Raw genomic sequence first — 23202 nt, 5'->3', positions numbered from 1 at the left:
TTCAGACTTGTTTATTCGCTCTTTGGTTTGTGGAAGTTCAGAGGTTTGCTTGTATGAATTTATACTGTGGGTTTGTTTGCCTGCTGGCAGCTGCCCCCCCCATTGCTCCTCTTGCAGCGGTTCCTGTAAGAGCAGCACATTTCTCTTGAAGATGTGACCATTGCCTGGGCTTTCGGTGACTTGCTGAGGTTGTGGGTGGCAAAGCGCTGCTCCAAGCTGACCAGCCTCAGCTTCAAGTATCTGCACGTCCGCCGAGGTGGGGCAGGTGACCATCGCCTTCCCGCCACGCCGTCCGGCCCGATTTGCACTTCAGAATGTCAGTAACAAATTTGCTTTACTGCAATTAACAAATGCAATAGGGAAGAAAACAACAAAACCCCAAAGCGAAATGAGAATCAGAGCTAAAGTGAGCAACTTCGTGCGTTGCTGAGAAGCTGGAGTTTTTAAGGCATTATATTGAGGTAAGGCCAGGGGCTGATGGGCAGTATCTGCCTGTGCCCATCGGGGTCAACAGGACGCACAGGTGCTCGTGCCCGGCTTCAGAAAAGCCGCTGAGGCTGGACAGGTGGGGTGCGAGCGCCCGGCTCATGCTGGCGATGCACCTGGCTTTCAGCAGCGTGAGACGCCAGGAAAAGCCATCCATACCGCAGCGAAAGGCACAGGCTGCCGTAGCAGGTAGTCTTTGAAGAGGGTGGAGGGATCAGCAGTGGGGCTGAGTGAGGGGAAGTCCCAGAACAGCGCAGACACTTGATGGGACGGAAAGCCAGAGTTCAAATACTTCCCCATGCTCTCCCGGGGTGAGCAGAGTGGTAGCAGGAGAGGCAGCAGTATTTCATGGCCCAGCTATTTGTCGTCACGATTCCCATCTCCTCTGGGGAATCGTCTGGCCAAGTCCTCAGTGCCCAGGCACGAGGATCAACCCTTTTGCTGGCCAGCCGGGCACCCTCCTGCTCTCTCATATGGCTGCACGGGCTGGCCAGGCTCCGTGCTAGCTTTAGCAAAAGGCAGATTTTTTTCTCTTTTTATCATACGTCTGTCTAACAGTTTTTAATATTTTGCTTATACCCTAGGTGACAGTTAAAATACAGTTTCCAGACTTTTTGGGTGAGTGCAGGGATGAGATGCTTGGTGTACTGACTGTGGGCTCGGGTTCCAGCTAAGTGTGGAGTCTTGCCGAGACTTTCAAGAAGCTTGGAGTGGGTTTTTTTACCTTGGAAAGCAGTGTTTGATCAGCTGAAAACTGCAACTCCCTCTCTTGCTTTCCTTGGTAGATGGAAAAATAAAATTAAAAGTCCTAGGATGCTTTAGTGGCCTGAGGGCCTTTCCTACAAACACGCCACCTCTTGCTTAACCCTCAGGGTGGGTGGGTGCAGTATGGAAATCAGGGGGTGTACAGGCAAGAAACAGGCAGAAGCCGCAGCTTGCGCTCTCCCACGGTATGCTCATCCTCTGTGCTGCAGGCAGCTCGCAGGCAGCATCGCTGGCCTGCTCCGGGGCACTGCCTGGGCTGGGGATCCATGGTCAGACGTGGCAGGAGGACAGGGCAGGGTCTGCATCTGGCCAAAACCATGGTCAGTGGGTCGGATGAGGTGCATGGAGGGGCCAGGCAGAGAGCTGTCTGCTTGGCGTGCGAGGGGAAAAGACACCCAAAGACCTGAAAATTTGCCCCTTGGAGCAGAGGCATTTTCAGGCACAAAAGCTGGTGGGGATGCTGATTCGGACGCGCCGCTCTAGGACGCAGTAGCTACAGGCCCGGCCTTAGCCTGAAAGTAATTTCTCTCCCGTTTCCACAGTGCCAGATGAGGGCTGATGGCAGGTAAGTAAGAGGTGGACCCTTTTGGAGGGTCGTGATGCCTTTCCACCCTCTCTGGACAGTGCCGTGTGGTGCTGGCTCACCTTTGGGAGCTGTTTCTAGCAGCGCTGTACGCTGAACTTGAATGCGAATTAAACCACTTTGGTGGAAACTTGCCAGTTGCCACAACATCTGCAGCAGCTGCAGGGCACAGCAGCCAGCTCTGGCTATTGCCACTGCCTGCACTAATAGCGCGCTACATGAGAATCCAAAGCACAGCCATAAATCAGGGGAAATTGGTGGTTTAAAGGTTCTTTCTGGGGTGATGTTTTGCGGTTCAGCCTGGCAGTAACTCGGGCAGGAGAGCACCCTAGAAAGGGTCCAAGTCGGCCAGGAACAGAGTTAACACACAGAGCTCAGAGGAAGAAGCTTCATCTATTATCATTTATTCCCTTCTTCTAAACTTTTTTTTTTTAAACAAACTAAATGGGGCCTCCAACTGTGGCCACTTTGATTCAGGGTACTTACTGATGGAAGCGCAGCACGACGTGCCCTGTCCCTCCCTACCACAGTGCAGGAGGCATTTGTTCTCGTTCGGAAAAGCTGCGCCCGTTTCCCATTGCCGACACGGGGGATGACGGCAGCTCCCGTCCCCAGCCCAAGTGGCGGTCCTTCCCCGCCACGCTGCCTTCCTGCCTTTCCTCAACGCTCACAAAGCCTGCACGGTCCCAAAACCGCCTGCTGCCCTCAGGTGCGATGCGCAGCCAGGCGGCATCAGTGGAGATGGCAAAAGGAGTGGGCAGCTCGCCGGGGAGGAGCGAGGCGCCTATTGCCACGTCTGCCGAGCATGTCGGAAAAAACCGCTCTCATTCCTGGCAGCCTGGGCTGGCTGGTACGATCTGAATGCTTCTCAATATTGTGTAACAGCAGGGCCACAGCTCACTGCCAGCAGCCCTGAAGGCACGCTCCAGTCTTTAAGGCAAAGATACCAACACGGAATCGAGCATTTACACAGATGGGGAATCAGAGTGCAAGTGACAAGCGTGGCAATGGGATGTGACCGTGACATATGACCATTTGGTGCCTACTCAGTGACAAGTGACTGAATGTCAGCAAACAGAATCTGATGAAATTCATGCTCCTGACAAAAGATGACTGCACAAACAACATCTGTGTCATTTTTCTGATAGTGACTGCAGGCTAGCTGCACTAAAGGAGAGAGAAAATCGGAAGACGGTTGGAGTAGGAGCCAACTGGGAAAATCTGTTGGGCCAGTCAATGTTTTGGCAGACTCAGCCTGTCAGACGCTGTCAGCATTGATCCACCACGTGAGAGGTAAGGTTATGCTGAGGCCTCCTGAAAAATCAAAGGAGAGGTGCGAGGCATTTTGTGAACGTGGGATGGTGGAGGCTCAGCTGTGGTCAACGACGGCGTGAGAATCGAGTGCGATGCTCAGCCCTGCATGTCCCCAACGGCTTGTGCTGGAGAAGGCCCTCGCCCCAGCGCAGGGCAGCGGGGCAGGAGGAGAAGCGCTACCTTCCCCCAGCGACACCGCAGCTGTACGGGGAGCAGCCTCCCACGATGGGGACTTCATAACAGAAACGGGGGAAGAAATCCTGCCTGGGATGCATTGGTGATACATATCTTGGATCTCACTGTCCTATCACGGCTCAATTTAGTCTGCTATCAAATCTGTCCCTTCAAAAACTGGTGACGGCTTTTAGAGATAAAATGTTTCACAGTAAGAAAAAAATGTGCCTGTGACGGTAAGTTCAGAGAGACTTTCGGTGTGCGGAGCCTGGCCACCCCGTGCAGCCCGGGCTGTGTGGCGGCTGGTGCCGGGAGATGTCTCATCGTGCTGCATTCACCTCTGCAACGGTCCCTGTGAAACAGGTGTACACACACATGTGTGCACGCACACACACTTGTGTTCTGCAGCCCTTTTTGAGGAAAAGCCCTCACTGACTTCAGTGGGTGTTTTCATCCATCCTGAGCGCCGGTGGGTAGAAGTTTTGGGTTGCGAGACATCTTGCTGGAGGTCTGTGCCCTCCTTCCACCCACGGTGGGGGGACGTTGCGATGGGGAGAGTTGCCTGGCCCGCACTGCCAGCAGGTGAATCTTCCCTTGGGAAAGCCCTGGCAGGAGCAAGGCGAGCCACCCTGCTTCGGGCTGCACCGAGCATCACCAGGCTCCGGCACAGGAACCAGCGCGGCCCAATGCCCTGGCCAGCCGGGGGCCAAGGAAAGCGGCAGTGGTCCTGGGGAAACGCCTAAAAGGCCATGGGGGCTCAGGGACACGGCTGGGGCCCTGGCAGGCCCATGGTGGGGACAGCCCGGCTGCCCTGGGATGAGGTGCTCCCCGGCTGGACTCTGGTGCGTGCCGCTGGCAAGAAGCAGGATAAGCCGCCGGTTCACCTCCCTGGTGGCTCCTCTCACCTCCAAGCAAAGCAAGGCACACACATCCTCGCTGTCCACAGGGCGCGGGCAAGGCGTGCTCGTTGCTTCTTCTGCAGCTCCCGGTTTACCTCGTCTGCTGGGTGGCTTATTGACCCACATTTGCCTGCCATTATTAAAAGAAGGCTTTTTCGATAAGCAATCGATTCCTAATGGAACCCTGATACTCATCTGTCAGAGGCAATGGGTCCCACAGGGCAGGATCCTGTGGCCAGACCCAGCACGGGCATGTCGGATGGATTTTTTTAATGCATTGGTCAATAAACTTCCATTTTCTCAGGCTGTGGAAGAATAAGCAGCCTGAGAATAAGCAGACTACAGAGCCTCTGAAGTATTTCTGTAGCTTATGCTGTTGTCTAGGGGGAACTGATGAAGGTTTGCTTACGGTAGGATGGGGGACTTCAGAAAATATTTCCATTTAATAATACAGAAAATTATTTGAGTTTTTGCCGAAGTCTCCCACAGTGAGGGAAAAACATGCCTATCTGTTTCAGACATCGTTAAACCAGATGTGCTGCTCTTGGTATTCTGATCTCTCAATATGCTGGTTTAAATTACGGATTTCAATTATCATTTGGAAATGAACTTCCAGTTTTGTAATTGCTGCCATAAGTCACACAGATGTCCTTGCTGAATTCACAAGATGAAAACACAGCATTTCTGCATCAACTGTGTTCCCTTCAGTCTGCATAGTAATTGCCAAACTGCCACTTTTGATAAGGATTTGCGGAGTCACAGGCATTTACCCTCAGGGCTTTGTGAGAGGGATCCACTTCCAAGCACGCCAGCTGCTGGAGGTGCTCTGAGACGATGTGGTCCGTCTGCAGGGGAGAGAGAGAGGGCTTTAGGTAGCGGGACTCAGGCAGCAGCTGCTGTAAGGTGCTCTATTTTTCCACTGAGAAAGTGTGATTCTTTATGGTGTGCCCTTTTTTTTGCATTTCCCTAATACGTGAGATCTCTTTGCTGACTTAGAGGGACTTTTGGGTGGGATCCAAAGCCTGCACATGTTGCTGAGCCAGGATCAGACCATACCTTCTGTGCTTCGTGGCTTTTCGTTCACTGGAAATGGAAAGATTAGTTCTCTTGCTGTCCGAGTGGTAATTACCATGCAAAGGAAATCACTCCAGACGGTATTTGCAAAATAGGGGAACGTACGGCAGGAGACTGATTTTCGTATTTTTGAGCTTCTCGGCTGATGAACTCAAACCACATTTACTGCGCTGAAAAGGGTGTTAGGTAATTCAGCACTGAAGTTCAAATGCTGGGGCAGTAAATTGGATTAGGAAAGAATGAAGAGTCTGATCTCCATCCTTTTGCTTTTCACATCTACTCGGCTTTATCTACTTAACCCATGCAGCCAGCAAGGCGATGCTGCAAGTGCTGCCAAAGGTAAGGGACATTTCCGTGTCACCGCCTAGTGTTGCAGTGTTTCTTATGACCATTTGGTTAATACCTAGATGAAATACTCCTGAAATGACAGGTAGAGTGCTGTCTGGGCAAAAGTTGGATCTTTGTGCATATAGTAAATGCACTTCACATCATTAATATGACACAATGACTGTGACATCAGAAGAAGGTAAAGGATTGTAATTCCTTCAGTCAGCATTCACCAGCCATTGAGCTGCTCTTCAGACTTCTTATTGCTGGCACCAGTAAAGGCTGATGCAACCATATTGGCCGAGGCCGCCTGTCCCCATGGAGCGTGTTGGTGCCCATGCCTTCGGGCGGCCAGACCCCGTCCCCTGCTGCGGCCGGGAGCGGCTGACCGTACCCAGCCCCCTGTTCCGGCGGGGACCACCAAATACATCTAACTCATGGCTTGAGGTGAGCTCAGGCTGGAACAAGTAACAAAAATTGCCTGTGTGCTGATAATGCTGTCTGGACTCCTAAGTGGATGACAATTTTCATGTATTTTTCACAAAATACCCTGGCCTTTGTGAGCCTTGGCACTGCAGCATTCTGGCTTTGCAAGTTTTATTTTTTCAGACTAAAGAGGAATGGGAGCTTGTCGATATGATGAGTGTATAACTTAGCTACATTTTTTCTTTCTTAAATTAAGATTATTTCTTTCTTAAATATAAAGTATGCAATTTCATAGCATTTTGGACAACTGCTTACACCAGGCTGACAGAGATACAGTCGGGACTGTCTTGCTTTTTGCAGTGCAGGTAATAAATGTAAGTATCTGTTCTTTTCCTTTTCATAAATGCTTTCTGTTAAAAAACCACTATGGGCTGAATGCCAATCAGTATCAAGTAATCTCCATGTAAGTGCTATTGACGGTTTCTATGTAAAATGGGGACGTTTTGTTACTGCCGTGCAGGCAGCGGCAGAGCGCTGCCAGAGCGAATGCCTCGGCATGACCAGCGTCTCACCAGCCCCCCGGCACGTGGCGTTGGGGCGTCGGGCTGCATGTCACTTGGACCAATGCGACCCAACGGCAGGGCGTGCATCGCTACCCCCAGGAGGAAAGGCAGTGGCACTGGGGGACCAACACTTAACTTCAGGTGAAAAGACGGCTTTGGCAAAGCTGAGACCAGAGGGCCAGGGTACACCCCGCGCCTTGCGCCGGGCTGCAGCTGCCCGTCAGTTTGCATGCCGGCACGCTAATCCAAACCAGGGATCACAGGCCACGGTGGGGGCTGCCCTTGCCAGAGCTTCACTTACCAGCTCCGGCTGGAAGGCGACCAGCGACCTGTGCAGCCACGTCAGGCTGCGGCTCTGGCCCTCGCAGCGGCGCAGGCCCAGCGCTCCCGCAGCATCGGCATGGGCGATGCAGAGCTCTCCATGCTGGATCAGCCTCAGCCAGGTGTAGTTGAACTTTTGGTTCTGTGGGGAGAGACCGGGGAGAGCTGTGACCCTGCTCGCCTTCTCCTGGTGGGGCAGGCTGCTCGGGGCTGGCAAGCAGCTGGCAGAGGCTCTCCTCACGTTCCTCCTGCCCTCACCCGGGACTGGGGGATGAGGAAAGATGTGATCCATGGGAACACCTTTCCTATGGATTTGCAGAGCTAAAAAGCTCAGGACAGCCCCGGTGCAGGCTCTGGGAGCGACTCCCGCCGCAGCAGCCCAGACTCCAAAGGGGATTGCTGCGCGCTCCTCTGCCCTGCCACCTCTCCAGGCTGTACCCTGGTGGTGGGGTGCAAATGGACAAACCCCCGTACACAACAGGGCACCGACCTGCATGCTGGCCTGTGCCAGTGGTGAGCAATTAGCGGGGAACTGCCTAAGAAATGCTGCCTGTAAAGGAAGGGAGAGGCTGTCCACAGCAGCTGCTTCCCATCTAGTGACAGAATGTGGCTGGATGTTCTGCAGCAGCACAGCACAAAACACAGGCTTGTATTTAAATGTTTCTCCCCATTTTCACGTGCAGGCTCATGGCTTTATCGAACTTTCCTATTCCAGCTGAATTTGCCGGTTCTGGGGTTGTTGCTTGGCTACAGGCTTTGCAAACCAAGGCAATTCCTGCCCCTTGCTGCTCCCAGGCATCGTTTGGCTGTGTCCCCCAGTGGGAAGGACTGCTTTAGCTCCCAGGGAAAGAGCAGGTCACCATGGGGAGGTACAGGAGCTCTATGCCATGCACCAAAAATAGTATTACATACTCAGTATGCAGGGTATCCTTACCTTGTTGTTAACATCACACGCCTCAAAAGCTAGAGTAGTGTTTTCCACAGTGATGCATCTTGCCATGGCTATGTTAACAAGCTAGAAAATAGCACCAAAATGCAAATTTAGACATAAATTCCCAAGAAAGAGGAGAGGCTGTTACACTGCAGTTAAGCTGCTGGATTCACAGGACACTGATTAATACTGTCCACTTAACTGAGTGAAGCAGAGATGATGTGTCATAGTCCTTGGAGGGGTGTGTAAATGCACATGTGGTCCACTACATATGTTTTTCTACTGAGGGAGGCTTGAAACCAGCCCTTTCCAGAAATGTTCAAGGCTGGATGAGACACATTCTTTTTCGGGTTTTTTTGGGCATAGCTAATGTTCCTGCTCTGCAAATCCCCAAAACAACAGCTCCCAACAATAACAACTGCAGAATCCCTTCCCGTTGCTACACCGTGAAGGAGGCGAGCAGCCTCTGCGCACAGCTGACGCAAGCAGCTGGTGGTCCCATCCCGGCTCCAGCCAGTCCCCTCCCAGCTGGGGCACAGGGCCCTGGGCTCCGGCAGCCCGCCATGGACCCCGCGGCCAGCCCCAGGGAACGACTCCATCACTGTATGTGATGCGCTCGGTGCCTCACCCCGAGGTAACTCTTCGTGTTTTCCATCCAGGTTGGTTGTCTTGTTACCTGTCATCAATGGGAAAACGCAGACGTGGTCCCCCAAAGCGGGGAACCCTGGCAGAAACATCATCATTAAGCTATTTTTAACTGAACTGCCATTACCTCGCACTGGTGGGGAGAAAGAGAGGATGAGTGAGCACCGCACCCTGGGTAGTGCAGACCAGATGTTTCTCTGAGCGTGTGCATTCGGCCCCCAGCTTGCTGCGAGGGAGCATCAGGCTCTGCTCCTTCGCTCGGCTTCTCTTTGCTCTTTCTCCCTGCAGCTGTCTCCCACCGGCCAGCGCCAGCGTCCGCACAGAGCATGCTCCGCAAGAGGCATTTTCTGAATGCTGTTCGTATGGCGTGTTCAGAGGTCGCTCAGGAGTACGGGAGGTTATATGGGAAAGCTGAAAACACTGGACTGAGCTCTGCCAGCCCCCTCCGGTTCCTGGGCTGAAGCCCACCGCGCTGCAGGGACTCACGGCTGCAGAGGGCTTGGTCGGCCACAGTCTGCAGGCACCGGCACCGGCTCCTCAGACAACCCCAGCAGTGCTTCAGCCCGGGCTGCTCACATCTCCGATTCCTTGCAAATGCCATTCCTTCTCCTTCTTTCAAAATTTCTGAAGAACTTATGAATTAATCCCAGTGAACAAATAGGCTATTCAGAAAACAGTTTTCAAGTAACTTTGGATAGTGTTCAGCACAGCTGGAATTTGCAGAGCTAGCTGAAAAACAGATTTTCTGCCCTATTAAATTTTGAGAATGAAGATAAAAGAGCGATTCAGGTGGCCTGAATCAGGACAAAGCAAGGCAACATCTTGAAAATTTTCACAAACTGAAAATTTTCACTCTGAAAAGCTGAGGTTCTGGTTCAGTTGAAACAGAGGTCTCTCTATATGGTCTAACTGTTTTGCACTGAATTTGACATTAAGTTTTATTGCTCTGCTTGAAACAAAAGAGCTGAAAAAGTGAATATTTCTCAGGCAAACTCCATTTTTTTATGTTCTCAAGACTATCACTGCTAATTCTTTTTTAAAAAAGTCACTTAAGCTGATGTTTCACTGAAGCCTTCGTTCTAATCCAAATGGTGCTTTCTGGAAGGCAATGCAGGGACACAGGCTTTCAGCCGTACAACAGTTTCGGAGCGGCTGCCCCAGCAGACAGCCCTCAGTTCCTGTGCTTACAGCTGCTCTGAGCAGCGAACGGCCGCTGCTGCCACGCTGAGACTGACAAACGCATCCAAATGGATGCACAGCTCTTAATCCACTGAAGTGCCCGAACCCAGCAGCTTCCTATAGCTTTTCCACGAGTGCTGAGAGGTCACCCAGAGGAAGCACGGCGTCCCTCCCTCTGCTCTCTGGAAAGCTACCCTCCCACACCTTCATGGCTCGATCATAAAAGTAACGCACCGGCTGCGGCTGGCAAAGAGCCTGACTTGATCCCTAGGGATCCCTGTGACGGGGAACCGTCACGTTACGCCCTTGGCCCACAGACAAGCCTGAAACGCAGCCAAATGGTTGCTGTGCTTTTTCCTGGCTCCCAGAAGGGCCGGTGCAGTAACTGGAGGCCGTGCGCCTTCGCAGGGATGGAGGGGACAGGCAGTTCTTGTTCTCGCTCCTCAGGCTGTGCCAGCCCTGCGGTCACCGGCTCCTGGCCACCTCCTCTTGGCAAGTGCTGCTCCTGCCGCGGCACTGGGAGACGGGGATGGGTGGGGAAGGCAGCAAACACTTTAGTTTTCATTCCTGGCATTGCTGTAATTTTTCTGACAAACCAGGTATTTTACTTTTGTTATTGCAGTTATAACTAGATTGCAATTAACGTTGTATCTTTTCTGGGAGGAATATTTGAGGTTTCTGAACGTTCAAAGCAGCAGCCGATATTCTGCTCAGGCTCAGGGCTGGGCCAAATTCAGAACACCCATTTTATTCTTCTTTAATTCGCCTTTTAATGTTGGTGAAGTGACACTGAACACCCGTGGAGTAGCTGCACAAGTAGGACCCTGTGCCAGAGATCACCACAAGTTCCCCGGCGCAGAGATGGAGGGATGGTGGAGGAGAAACGGAGCCTGACCCGGTTACACTCCTCAGCCACCCAGCCAGCAAGGGGCTTGTGGGGAGGCAGGACGGAGGACTTAATCCAAAATGCACTTTAAGGTGTTTTCTGCCCACTGACCACTCCCGAGGTGCAGGCTTCACCTGCACTGGAGAAACGCCAGGACTCTTCCAGGCTGCTGCCCTGCCCGTCTGCAGGCAGCGCAGAGGAAAAGCAGATTTCTGCTGCGCTCTGCTGGCGACAGAGCACCGGTACAAACCCTGCCTGCGCCTGGGGCCCCGGCCTCCTGCCCTTGCCTGCCTGCGCTGCCCAGGCACCGCTAATCCACACCGAAAAGGAATTTCTCTCTCCTGCCGTGGCCAAAAAGCTGTGCAGGTAGGGAGGACGCTGGACCTCCCGCCCTGGAGGCACATCCCCTGACCATGACTGTTGCATGGGCAGCTCATCTGGTGTTTAAACACTGAACTGGCTCTTCAATGGGAAATAGTCTCTTGGAATTGTGACCTATTTCTTTATAAAAATACTGGGGAATCCAGACCACCGTGACATATTAAATATTCAAAAATGTTACCAAATGCCAGGGAAGCAACTCAGAGACAAGTGTACTGGGGTGCTACCAAGTCCCTAGCCAGCCACTGAAAACACGTTTAAATGAAGGATAGCAAGCCATTTGGGTACGTACCAGCCCGCTGGCTTTAACCAGGGGAGCTTCTAGGTCTGGGTAGACGTTCTCCAGGTACCACCTGAAGCTTTTGCACTGAAGCTTCTTTCGCAGTTGGATTTGTTGAGTCAGGTCGCCGACATCCAGATTTTTCAAGACTAAGTGGTAAGCGTGGCCGTAGAATAACTCCTTGTACTCATCCAGCCAGACCTCTGCAACACGGGCCAAGTTCCTCTCCACCGTTCTCACCCGATCTTTCGGGAAGGAGTAAGGATTGTCGTTCCTGAAAATGTGCCCAACTCTGGAGCACGGAACAATCTCAATCTCTCCCCCGCACATCCAGACCTGAGAAACAGAGGTTCCTTTGATAGAAACACGGGCAAATGTTGGGTGCTGGCTTTGTGCAAGCCAGAAGAGAAGCAGAGAAGTAAGTAAACTGCTGGGAGGGACGGGGTCTCCAGCATGGGGCTGCCCTGGGGAGACCCTGGCTGAGCCCCAAGCACCTGAGCCAGGCTGGCGGGGATGCAGGCGTGTGAGAGCAGCATACCTTGAATGAAATCTCCATATTTTCACCTCCCCAAACATCCAGTCCTGGGTCATACATTCCCAGCTCAAAAAAATACTTCTTATCGATGGAAAACAGGCCACCTGCCATGACCGGGCACCTGGGAACAGAGGAACCACACAGTGCGTCAGCTGGTCGGGAAGCGCCCGTCCCTTTCCCCTTGCTTTGACGAGGGAATCATTGACAAGCTGCGGGCTACTAAATGCTCGGGGACAGTGCCTGAGCCCGCACTTACAGAGACAGCAAGGACCACCCTATTTGTCACTTCACTGCAGGCTGACAGATGGAACATTAAAATAGATATTTGGGTGGCTTTACCCAGTCTGAAAGCCGTAATGGGGCATGGAAGGGAAAAATGCAATGGTACATTCCCCCGGCCCTGGCAGCACCAGCAATACACCAGCAGTGCCGCAAGAGGTGAGAAAGGCTTGCTGGGCTTTGCCCATGTCTGACGATGTGATTGCCCACGGTGTACCATTGCCTCTATTGTCCTTACAAGCAAAGGAACATTTGGCCTCGAAGGAGCCTTTGCTGCTAAATTATTAACAAAGGAACAGGTTAGTTCACAAAGCTCTCACATTTGCTTTTTTTTTACCTTATTATATCAGTTTCCTTGATTTTATTTTTCTCGATGACCTCTTGTGGAATCTGCCTCCATCCAAAATTCATTGGCCAAGTAAAAATCCCGCGCTGAAAGTTGTCCACGGTCATGTAACTAAATGGCGAAAAGATTGGGATGACTAATTCTGAGTCACATTCCTGATTGAAATGTCACCCTTAATGAGTGAAGATGAATATCTGTACATAATTAAAACAGGATTTTAACAAATTTCATCAGGAATCTTCTTCATGTACTAAAAGTCATGAAAAAGGGAAAAGGTGTGTGCGATAAACGAAGGGGCCACATCCACTGCTAATGTTAATTTCTGGTGTACAGCAACGTTACGTATCCCTTGTGAAACGCTGCTGAAGGCCAGTTAGAAGGTCTGGACCTGTGTCTTCCTGTAATTAATGTGTTGGTGGTTCCAGCAGGAGGCTTTGCTCAAGCAGCTGGCGTGGATTTTGGGTTTCCCAGGGGCGTGAGCTGCCTTACCTCATGTCCTTGTCGCTGATGACCTCGATGACGGGGCAGGCAACCTTGGCCCGGCTCAGGCGGACCCTCTCCAGCAGCGGCTCCAGCCACCCCACATTGCACTCCACGTGTGAGTCCAGGAACGTCAGGACACTGCCTGCGGCAGAGGCCAGGGCAGCATCAGGCCTCAGGCACCCCATCCCACGCCGGCCGGCCTCCCTGGGTGCCCTGTGGGCTCAGGGTGCTGCTGACGGTGCCACGACCCTCCATGGCTCCCAAAACCCTCCCAGCCATAGCCCAGAGCATGTTTTCACCGCTCCGCCATCGCGGCCTGCAGAGCGAAGCGGAGCGGCTCACTGGCAGAAACGGCCATTTCGGTGCCGACACAGCCCGGCCCGTGCAGGCCGTGGAGCTGGGGCGGCGTGGCTGGAGATCCCAACTGCCACTTGCTAGGGCCGTGCTGAGGTGCCGGACAAGCAGCAGCTCGTCCCCTCGTCAGACCCTTCTGCTTTGCATATAGAAGATGCCCTTAGTTCATTAGGAGGGGACTAAAACTCAGTGCTGGAGACGGCTTATCGGCACCTCTCGGGGGGTCCAGACAGGGCTGTAAAATGGCTTTCGTCCTACCTTTGGCGATCTCCGCTCCCGCCAGTCTGGCCCGTATTAGACCGTGCCTCTCCTTGAGATGGAGGATCTTCACTTTTGGGAACCACGACATGTATTTGTCCAGCTTCTCCTTGAGGTACTCTGCAGAGAAGGAGAGGGTGAGGTTGACTTACCCATTTCGCACCCACCTCCAGGGTGAAAAGCAGTGGGCAGATTTTCCTTGGAAGCATCTCCAGACACACCAGGGTCCTCAGGTCTGGGGCACGAACATCTGGGCACAGCTGCAGGGCTTCTGGTGCACGGCATCACAGTCTGAGCCTGCTCTCCGGTGAAACTCCCAGCTGTGTCAGTGCCAGCAGGTTTAGGCTGAAGTTGGTAAGTTTAAAAATCTTTGTTGGAGACGTGTCTCCTGGTACTCTGTGACGGGTGTTGCTGCTTGGTCCTGGGGGCTCGCCACAGGCTGCCCGGCTCTGCATCGGCACAAACCCGGCGGATGCAGCAAAGGTGGACCCGTACCCGGTGCTGGGCGAGCGCAGTGACTCGCTGCACTCAGGAGACATGGGAAGTGGAGAGCAGCAAGTGCAGGGCTTTAGGTGACAGGCCATGAGCAAAATCCCAGTGGCCTCACTTGGGTAGTTCATGATCCAAACCAGGTATCGAACGGTTGTTCAAAGACTCAAAAATGAGGGATTTTTTTCTTCATTGCACTATAATTGCAATTAAAATCTGGTTGTAAATTTTTTTTCCTTTGCCTAAAAAAATATTTTTTTGTGCTGTACAAATTTCTCGATATTAAGCACCACATGTAAAGACTCAGCCCGGGTTTAAAATGCACGAGGGTTTGCTGTGGCACATCTCTACTTTTCAGGTTGCTTTTGTCATGGTTTCCCATGGCTGTGGAGGCAGCTGGTGTAAACTCTCATGAAAAAGAGGGTGTGAGAAAAGTGGTTTGGGGGACTCGAGCGCCGGGCAGCCCTGTGCACAGGCGGTTTCCCCCCGGCAGAGAAGCCCAGGAGCCTCTGCTGCGGTGCTGCGGCTGCTGCTGGTCCAAGTGCTTCGTTTGGAGCCAGCCACCCACTTACATTGCTCGGTCTGCAGGGAGGACCCCCAACCTCCCTCACCGATGGGCTTCACTGGTGCTCTTTGGTTTTCCTCAGGAGAACATTGGCATTTCAAAAGCCAGTTAAAAGCTTTGAAAGGCTCCAAAGGTGAGACATTTGCGGACACGTTTGCTGTAGGTTATTGCTGCTGCTACTTGGATTACAGCAACGCAGAGCACAGCTCTCCGTAATTCACCCACACTTGCGAGGTTTCAGTTGCAGATGTTCACTGGCTAATGAGCAGATACAAAGGGAAGTCACAGGGAGAAAATGAAGAGGAAACTTGAAAAGATGCTTTTGAGGGGAAATGGTATGAACGTGTTTTAATGATTATTTTAAAAATGAGCAAACTGAGTATTTTTCCTCTTTTTTGCACCTATTGTCTTGTTGCACTGTAGGCTCTTTGTATGCGTGGCATGAGCTCTGAAGTTTGCCTGAGACAGCACTTTCCCTGAAGAACCAGCAGCTGGAAAATTACATCATTCCTAATTTTTTAAGGGCTGAAGTCAGCAGAGAGCCAAAGCATTACAAAGCAGAGGCTCGATATCATCTGGAATGCCTGTGAGCATGCATGCAACGCCACTGTGCACGTGCAGATGCCCGGGCTCACCACTGCTCTTACTACAACTGCCCCATTCTCTGAGAAACCTGGGAAGTGCGTGCTATTCCTCCCCTGCCACCAGCACTGAAAACATGGGGGGCACTCGTCTGGAAACTGCACAGAGAAAGGTGACAGTGTCTATTTTATAAATGCACAAGCCCTCAAGCCAGGGCACCCTGAAGATGCGTGGGTCGGGTGGGACCAAGCTCCCTGGTGCCCCTGGACCACAGTGCCTCCTCCAGCCTCCAGCACATGTGCAAAGCAGTGCACGAGTGTAATCTTAGTGATGCACAGCTGTAAACGTAGCAGCTGTTTAAGTGAGTGAACTGGGATGGGAGAGATGTGAATGATAAAGTCTAGCAGGGTGTTGGGCAAGAGCCGCAGCTCGATCCACCACAGCCACCCCCCAGTGCCCATGTGGCCTCTGATCCCCCTCATCTGGAAAGATAGCAGCACAGGCTTGCTGCACTTCAATACATCGAAAGGAGAAAATGCGATTTCTTTCTACTATTCAGAATTGAATTACAGAGAACAAATTGTATTTTCGCCTCAAGTTATATTAGTTTCATAAAGGTAGAAGCAGCTTCACCTACCTTTAGTGCTGAAGTCATCCACCAAAATGACTTCTTCAATCAGGTGCGGAGGAGATCTGCTGAGGACGCTGTGAACGGAGCGGAGGAGGGTGGACCACACTTCATCCACAAAGCACATGATGATGGTGGTGGTCGGGAGGTCATCGTGAACCCGCTGCTCGGAGCACCTGCAACGGCAACACGGGCTCACAGGCGACAGCCGGTCACATTCCTAGAAATCTCCAGGCTTAGGGTTTATTGGGAAAATGCGCAGGGAGAGGGGAATTGCCAAATGTGAAATATGGAGGCAAACCCCTGCAATGGGATTTTGTTGGGAGAGGGAGCAGAGGGGTGAGCGGGGGGAACTCCCCACACAGCCCCAGGGCCCCTCTTGTGGGCAGTCCCGTGGGATAGGATGCACTCACTCCTTTCTAACAGGGACCTCTTTTTCCCTTCCTACCCCCAGGTGATAATATCTCCTTTCTGTGAGCAAACAATGCAAAGGCCCTGGGGCGTGAGGCCAATCCCAGCTCTACACTACTGGCCTCGGGGAATCCTGTGGGGAAAGGATCCCCGTGCGCTGGGTGCCCTCCCGCAATGCTCCGAGCACCCGCAGGGCTTGGGATCCCAGGCTGCGCGAGATAGCCTCGCTGGAAAAAAAGAATTGGTATTATGTTCAAAATGCAGGGAAACGGCCATTTCCATGAAGGGTTACTAGGCACAGCAACTTGTCAAACATGCAGACAGCGAGGAATAGTCACCTAGTCCAACTTCTGCACCTAACTCAGGGGATCGTGGAGGAGGGGAAAACATTCAAGCATCCAAATTTCATGTACGACAGTACTGGCGGGTCCGCTCCCTGAGCACCCCGTATCTCACACCCTGAGTGCCCACACCTCCGAAGGGATGCCCCGGCACGGCCAGCTGTGCCCCGAGCCCACGTGCAGGGGCTCCGAGCGGCGCCTGCTTCCCTCGCAAACAGCCAGCGATATGCATCGGCAGACCCGAGGGAGTGATAAAATTTCTCCCCTGTCTATGAGTTTGTCATTTTATTCTGTGACAGCCAAAAATGCAGTGGCTGGGTCAGGCCTGTCTTCAGCATTTGAACAAAAGGTCGATGAGCAGCTTTTCTCATCTTCCATTTGCAATTCAAGCACTGCTTTGCTGCGTGCCTTGGGGAGCGGGGCTCCCTCAGCTCTCCTATCTCCGAGTGGATCTCCAGGCCTGCATAACGCCTGGCAGAGTGCTCCTCTCCCCCAGACTGGCCGGTTTATCCCAGAATACCCATGGATTGCTGGGATGTGCTTTCTCTCTCTTGTCAATAAGCTGAAGTCTGATAGCAGGTTTTTCTCTCTTGTCCTTCCAGAGCAGACCTCCTGCAGGCAGGACAGGCACCAGCCTATCTGCGGGTGCAGAAAATGAATTTCTCGGTGATGAAAACACTGTTCACTCTGCTGTCAACAACAGACAGAAAACAGGGACAGGTATATGGGAGCGTATGGAAAACTGACTTCTTGTTCTTCTGTGTTAATGAATGGGCCCTCAGGTTCGGCTGGTGCCAGCTCAAATGCTGACGCCAGGGCACTGCGCAGCTCAGAGAAGAAAATTCAGAGGTACTTCACAGCTTCACAGCTAATGAGAAGTGCTCTGAGTAAGTGAAAATAACCCCAGAATTACTCTCTGTCACAGTCCTTGGGACGTGTCTTTCCTTCTCCTTCTGTAGCCTGGTTCACCTCGGGCAGCAGCCAGGGCTGGCTCAGCCAGGAGATGATGTGCTGCTTGATATGGTTTGGTTGGAAACCATAACAGTGTTGGCCCGTGGAGATGGGACCTCTCTGCAGCGCAGGGGGGTGGTTTGGGCACGCCGGCAGGACTCCCAGGGTCGATGGAGAGAAGTCAGGGACTGAACTGCTGGGGGGGTCACTTGCGAGAAGGAGACAGAACAAGGGACAGCAAAACTAGGAGAAAAAAGGTTAATTTGCAGTTGCTCCTACAGCGAACCCAAGGAGGCAGCTCATGGAGGGAGGAGGGACAGAGGCCATGGAAAAAGCAGGAGGCAGCTGCTGAGCACAACAGCTTTCATTGCATGGAGGGAGGGATGTGAGAGCAGCTGAGAAAATGCAGCCGAGACCCAAGCCATGCGTGCAGCCAGGCAGTACCTGCGAAGAGGACTTTTCATTAGCAGCAGAGGGGCTCTTGGCCAAAGCCTGCATGTACTCCGGGCAGCTAGAAAGCGTCCGCGCGAGGGCGATGGGAAACCTCAAACTGAGGAACATCTTTTTCTCACTTCTTACCTAAAGAAGTAAGATTTCTAGGCAGAGAGCAATGGGTCTGTTATTGTTGACCCCCAGCTAAAGATATTTCACAATGTCCTGTGTGAGTTTGGGCTCCATTTCTTTGCTAATGTGCTGGTTTTGGCCGGGATAGAGTTAACTCTCTTCATAGTAGCTACTATGGGGGCTGTGTTTTGGGTTTGTGCTGAAAACAGTGTTGATAATAGAGATGTTTTCGTTACTGCTGAGCAGTGCCGACACAGAGTCAAGGCCTTTTCTGCTCCTCACCCCACCCCACCAGCGAGCAGGCTGGGGGGGCACAAGAAGCTGGGAGGGGTCACAGCCAGGACAGCTGTCCCAAACTGACCAAAGGGACATTCCATACCATATGGCGTCATGCTCAGCATATAAAGCTGGGGGAAGAAGAAGGAAGGGAGGGACGTTCAGAGTGATGGCGTTTGTCTCCCCAATTAATCATTATGCGTGATGGAGCCCTGCTGTCCTGGGGATGGCTGAACACCTGCCTGCCGGTGGGAAGCAGTGAATGAATTCCTTGTTCTGCTTTGCTTGTGTGTGTGGCTTTTGCTTTACCTGTTAAACTGTCTTTATCTCAACCCACGAGTTTTTCTCACTTTTACTCTTCTGATTCTTTCCCCCATCCCACTGGAGGGGAGTGAACGAGTGGCTGTGTGGGGCTTAGTTGCTGGCTGGGGTTAAACCATGACAGCTAACTATATACATATATGTACATACATATATATTTTATACATATATACATATACAATACTTAATATATATAATCAATGTTAAGTAGAAGTCAAATAATTTTGAAATTCCACCCCTAAACAGGATTTTAAACAAAAATAGCCCACAGCCTTTATGTTCTGCTGACATCACCCTGAAAGTCAGCAAAATGTAGGCTCTTAAGTTGCTAAAATTGCTTTGGGAAAACATCACCTTAGATCTGCTGCCCCCGAGTTTGGAAGCAGCCTGGCACTGAAGACCTGAGCCACAGGGGTGCCCAGCCCCGTCCTCTCCCAGCTGGCAGGCGCAGCGGTGGTCCCTCCCCACGCCTGCCGGCACGGTTGCTAACTTACCCAGACCCTACCGTGCCATGCAGCATGCGACTTTTTTTTTGCCAGACCAGGAAATCTGGATCCCTGTCTAAACCTGGATAGCTTGATTGTCCCAGAGAAGCTACGATGGTAGCCTGGGGAGAGGTCAGAGGCATGCAGGGACCTTCGTTGCCGGTGCTGCAGTGTTGGGCTGAAACGGGGTCCAGGGCTCCTGAACCGGGCTCTGCAGGGAACACTCCCTGCAAGCCTCCTGGCCACCCCTGGCCTTCAGCTGTGTGGCTTGTGCATCTCGCTCCCCCTTGGTGGAACTCTTCCTGCACGCATTTCTGCAGAGGCGCGGTGCTCGGCAAGCACCAGCATGGTAAGTAAAGCTCAGAAAGCAGGAAGCGTTGCACTCGGACAGACGGACTGAAGGCTGCCACAGGACAAGTTTCCTGTTGGCCCAATTTCAGTGGTCTAGTCCAGCACTCCAGCAAGGATCAAGAGAGGAACCGTGGTCTAAGCTGGGAGAGACCAGAAGGATCCAGGAAAAAAGTAACGTGCCGTTTGATCACCAAGAGCTGCCAACAGCTGTTGCCGTGAGCTGGCCCTTATGACTTGATTTCTGCCGTGCCAGCAGGCTGAGGGCAGAGCCTGTGCAGGCTCCTGCCAGTGCCGGAATGCCCAGGGGAGCTCCCTGTGGCTCTGTGCCCCGGCATGGCAGCACACGTGCCCAGGCAGCACCATCAGGGATGCACCCCTGTTTGGCCAAGGCGTTCCCCATGACGCCCAAACAGCAATGCCGTCTCCTCCCGGGCAGGTGCGTGATTCACCAGAGGCGGGCGGGCTGCACTTATGGGTGCTCCGGGGAGGTGGATTTCTGTTCCACAGCTCCAGGGCTTTGCTGTCAAAGACCAAAACACAGTGCTGGCTTTGAGCTGCCATGCTGCTTTTTCTGTGCACAGGTGGCTTCTGTAGCTGGCATCTTCTGCCTGCCAGAAAGCAGTCCTAGTCGTCTCCCTCCTTCCCTGCCCCATTCCTTCCCGTGCGGGACCTCACCTCAGCTCACAGGCAAGCACCAACAGTGCTGCGGGGAACGTCTGTGTATTGTCCTGTGGGACAGGAGACAACTCACAGCACAACTCCCATTCCACCGCACCCATGGTCTGCGAGTGTGGGAAGAGGGACGTGGGAGGGTCTCTGCATGAGGCAGGTCTCTCATCTGCCAAGGGGCTGAGAGACGTTTGCAGCAGGAAAAGCCAAGTGTAAGACGAACCTGTCATTCACCTGAATTGGCACCTTCCCTCAACCCTCCCCGCAGCTGTCCAGGCACAGCAGCTCAGGAGAGGGAGACCCTCCAGCCCCTTACCCCTTCCGTTCGCAAGGCGCTGCCCACACCTTACCCTTTACCTTTCTATGGGTACCCCGGGGGGTGTGTGTGTCTTTTTTGAAGTGCAATACTGAGATTTGCAGAATCGGCTGCACATTTCGTGAGGACAGCTGTAACTGAACCACGGTTTTCCAGATCGGAACTCTGCGTCCCTCCCCATGTATGCCCATAGATCCGAGTCCTCCAAGTGGGTACCGACCACAGTGCTCCGCAGCACAAGGGGAGCGGTGCCACTGGTCTGTAGAAAGAAGCGCTCCCAGGGGTATCCCCTGGACCGCCTCGACTGCAGGCTGGCACGTGCTGTTTAATCACGTCAGCGCTCAGGACATGGCTTTGTCTCCTGCGGAGCCTTTCGGAGCCCCAGCGGGCCCTCCGGGCAGGGGAAGCTGTTGGGGTGCCTCTGCCTCGAGGGAAGGGCAGCGGCAGCTTGCAGGTGTGAGAGCACCTCTGGGGCAGGGAGGGCTTCTGCTGCCAAAACAAATCGACAGGGTGCAGGAGTGGTCCAGGAACCAAATGCATGAATATCAAAACCAAACAGTGCTCGGTGCTACACCTGATAAACCAGGTAAAATGAGCCCCATTGCCTGCCTCGTGTGCCCCAGCCTCTTTGGACAGCAGAGCTTAGCGGGATAAGACAATCTGCAAATTTACTCAGTTTTACGTTTAATAACTCTTACCTGGAAAGGCAAAAGCCATCTCACGGCTAGCATGCACGAAGCAAAGGCCTCGGTGTGCTCAGCAGCTCTCCCCAGGAGCCACCAAGCAGGTTCTGAGGGGCGCGGCGCAGGTATTTGTGCAGGGGAAGCAGATCTTACCCGGCAGGCCTGGTGTCCACTATGGCTCGGTCTACGGGGATCAAATCGCTGAGGTAGACGTTAAAGTTTCCTTCTTTCCATCTACTTTTTGCTTCTTCTTGTTTATCGTCAGGGACTGCAACAGGGTGCCCAAACTGGCCAGGAGCTTGGGGGTCTCTCGGGGCAAGCGTTGCATCCACAGACAAGACCCTGTGCATTCCCAGCCTGCTCCCGCCTGCCTCCTCCTGCCCGTCCTTCCCGGCGACAGGTGCCCTGGGAGTTGCTCCTTGTGTCGTACCCAGCGTCCAGCTCTGGCCATCCGGCGCCGCAGTCCCAGTGATGGCGTTCGCAGTATGGGCACCATTGCCTTTTTCGTTAGCGAGCTGCTGCTCTTTGTGCTTTTCTTGGCTCTTTGTGAAGTTCCCCGCAGAGTCGGATCCAAGATGCGGGACTGCTGGGCTGCTGGGTTTTATCCCCTCTTTGCTAATAAGGATGAAGTGGTTCTCGGAGGAAGTTTCCTTCTTTCCCACTTTTGTTTCCTCCTGCCCGGGCAGGGCTCCCAGCCCTGCTGCCCGGGGAAGCTGGCTGGCTTTCCCCGCCGTGCCGGCAGGTCGCTGCCGACTCCCGTTGGCGGCGTGTCCGGGTCCCTCCACCACCGTCACCCCAACCCCGGCTCGCTGTCCGGGGGCTGGGGAAGGGGGCTTGTTGGGAGGCCGCGGGGCGTCTGCCCGGGATGGCGATGCCTCCCGCAGCCCGGCTCCGTTTCCAGCGGGGTCTGTTACAAACTCCTCTGCTGCCTTCGACAGGGGTTTGCTCGCTGCCGGTGCCGCTGCAGTCCCTGCACCGCCCCTCAGGCTGACAACCGACCTCGGCGGGGTCAGCCGAGCCCCCGGGGGAGCCGCGGGGTGCTCCTCGGCGCGCCTTCCCCGCTGCCCCCGGCCCCCGGGGGCGGAAGGCGGGGGTCTCGGCGGCCGGGGGGGCTCCCGCCGGGCTGCCCGGGCGGCCGGGGTCCCTCCGCCCCTGCGCCGCCCGCGGCGGAGCCCGGCGGGGTCGGGCCGGGGGCTGCCCGCCGGCGCCTCGGGGCCGCGCCACAGCCGCGCCCGCTCCTGCCCGCGCTCCTGCCCGCGCTCCGCCGCCTCCTTCAGCAGCCGCCCGCCGGCGTCGCCGAGGGAGAGGCGGAGCGCGGCCATGTCGAGGAGCAGCCAGACGACGGAGGCGGCGAAGACGAACGCCAGCGCTCGCCCGCTGCCGCGGAAGAGCCGCCGCAGCCCGCTCATCCCCGGAGGCCGCCCCGGGCGGGCGGAGAGAGCAGCCGAGCCGCCGCACGCCGTGCCCGGAGGGAGCGGAGAGGCGGGCCGGGGCCGGGCCGGCCCGGGCCGGGGCTCCTCTCGCCCCACCCAGCGCCGGGAGCCCGCGCTGTAACCCAACACCGGAGGAAACCCGCCCGGCCCGGCCCGGCCCGGCGGGCTCCGGCCGGCTCTCACCTCCGCCGCCGCCCGGGCCTTAACCCTTCCCGCGGCGCTGCGCTCCCCGCCCGCGGCAAGGCGTCCCGGCTGTCCCGGCGGTCCCCTGCGGCTCCGGCGGTGTCGTGTGCGCGGCCCCACGCTGGGCTGGCCCGCGGCCAGCACAGAAGGGCTCGAATGGCTTATTCCGGGATGAATGGGGTGCAAAGTGTCTTGTTTTCGGTGGTGCGGCAGGTCCCAGGGCGGGTGGCAGGGCAGCCCGGGTGGGAATGCGGATGCAAACAGGGCTGTGGTTAACGGGGACGCTGCACGGAATGAGAGCAGCGCGGGTGTGTGTGTGTGTGTGTGTGTGTGTTTTACGTGGCAGTTGTCGCGGACGCCTGTAGGTGAAGCCTCTGCTGAGTACGTGGCTGTTTTTCACATACCCGCTTCAATTACAGGGCACACGAGCCACGGCTGAACGGCGCTGGCCGAGGGAGCGGGAGG

The 23202-nt window shown here is 54.3% G+C and overlaps 1 protein-coding gene across 1 annotated transcript; it reads right to left on the bottom strand.

The window, feature by feature from the left end:
* GALNT5 (polypeptide N-acetylgalactosaminyltransferase 5) lies at positions 1-22530 on the bottom strand. Its single transcript, XM_076343231.1, has 10 exons — positions 21275-22530; positions 15763-15929; positions 13490-13609; positions 12884-13019; positions 12386-12505; positions 11773-11890; positions 11247-11570; positions 7867-7947; positions 6913-7074; positions 1-5066 (listed from the first exon to the last, which is right to left on the bottom strand). Exons 1-10 carry the CDS (start codon positions 22528-22530, stop codon positions 4926-4928), a joined length of 2625 nt encoding a protein of 874 aa, XP_076199346.1. The 3' UTR covers positions 1-4925.
* Between the last annotated feature and the right edge of the window lie 672 nt (positions 22531-23202).

Source organism: Aptenodytes patagonicus, chromosome 6, assembly GCF_965638725.1.
Source record: "Aptenodytes patagonicus chromosome 6, bAptPat1.pri.cur, whole genome shotgun sequence".
Classification (NCBI taxonomy): domain Eukaryota; kingdom Metazoa; phylum Chordata; class Aves; order Sphenisciformes; family Spheniscidae; genus Aptenodytes; species Aptenodytes patagonicus.
Note: the sequence above shows the minus strand (reverse complement) of the source record. Positions and strands in the feature narration are given on the sequence as shown.

Excerpts from the sequence above, each read along its gene's own strand:
- GALNT5 (XM_076343231.1), bottom strand. The coding sequence starts at position 22,530 with ATGAGCGGGCTGCGGCGGCTCTTCCGCGGCAGCGGGCGAGCGCTGGCG. Across the intron at positions 13,610-15,762 it reads GGATGACTTCAGCACTAAAG|AGTACCTCAAGGAGAAGCTG; the intron begins GTAGGTGAAGCT and ends CCTTCTCTGCAG. Across the intron at positions 11,571-11,772 it reads ATATGGAGATTTCATTCAAG|GTCTGGATGTGCGGGGGAGA; the intron begins GTATGCTGCTCT and ends TCTGTTTCTCAG.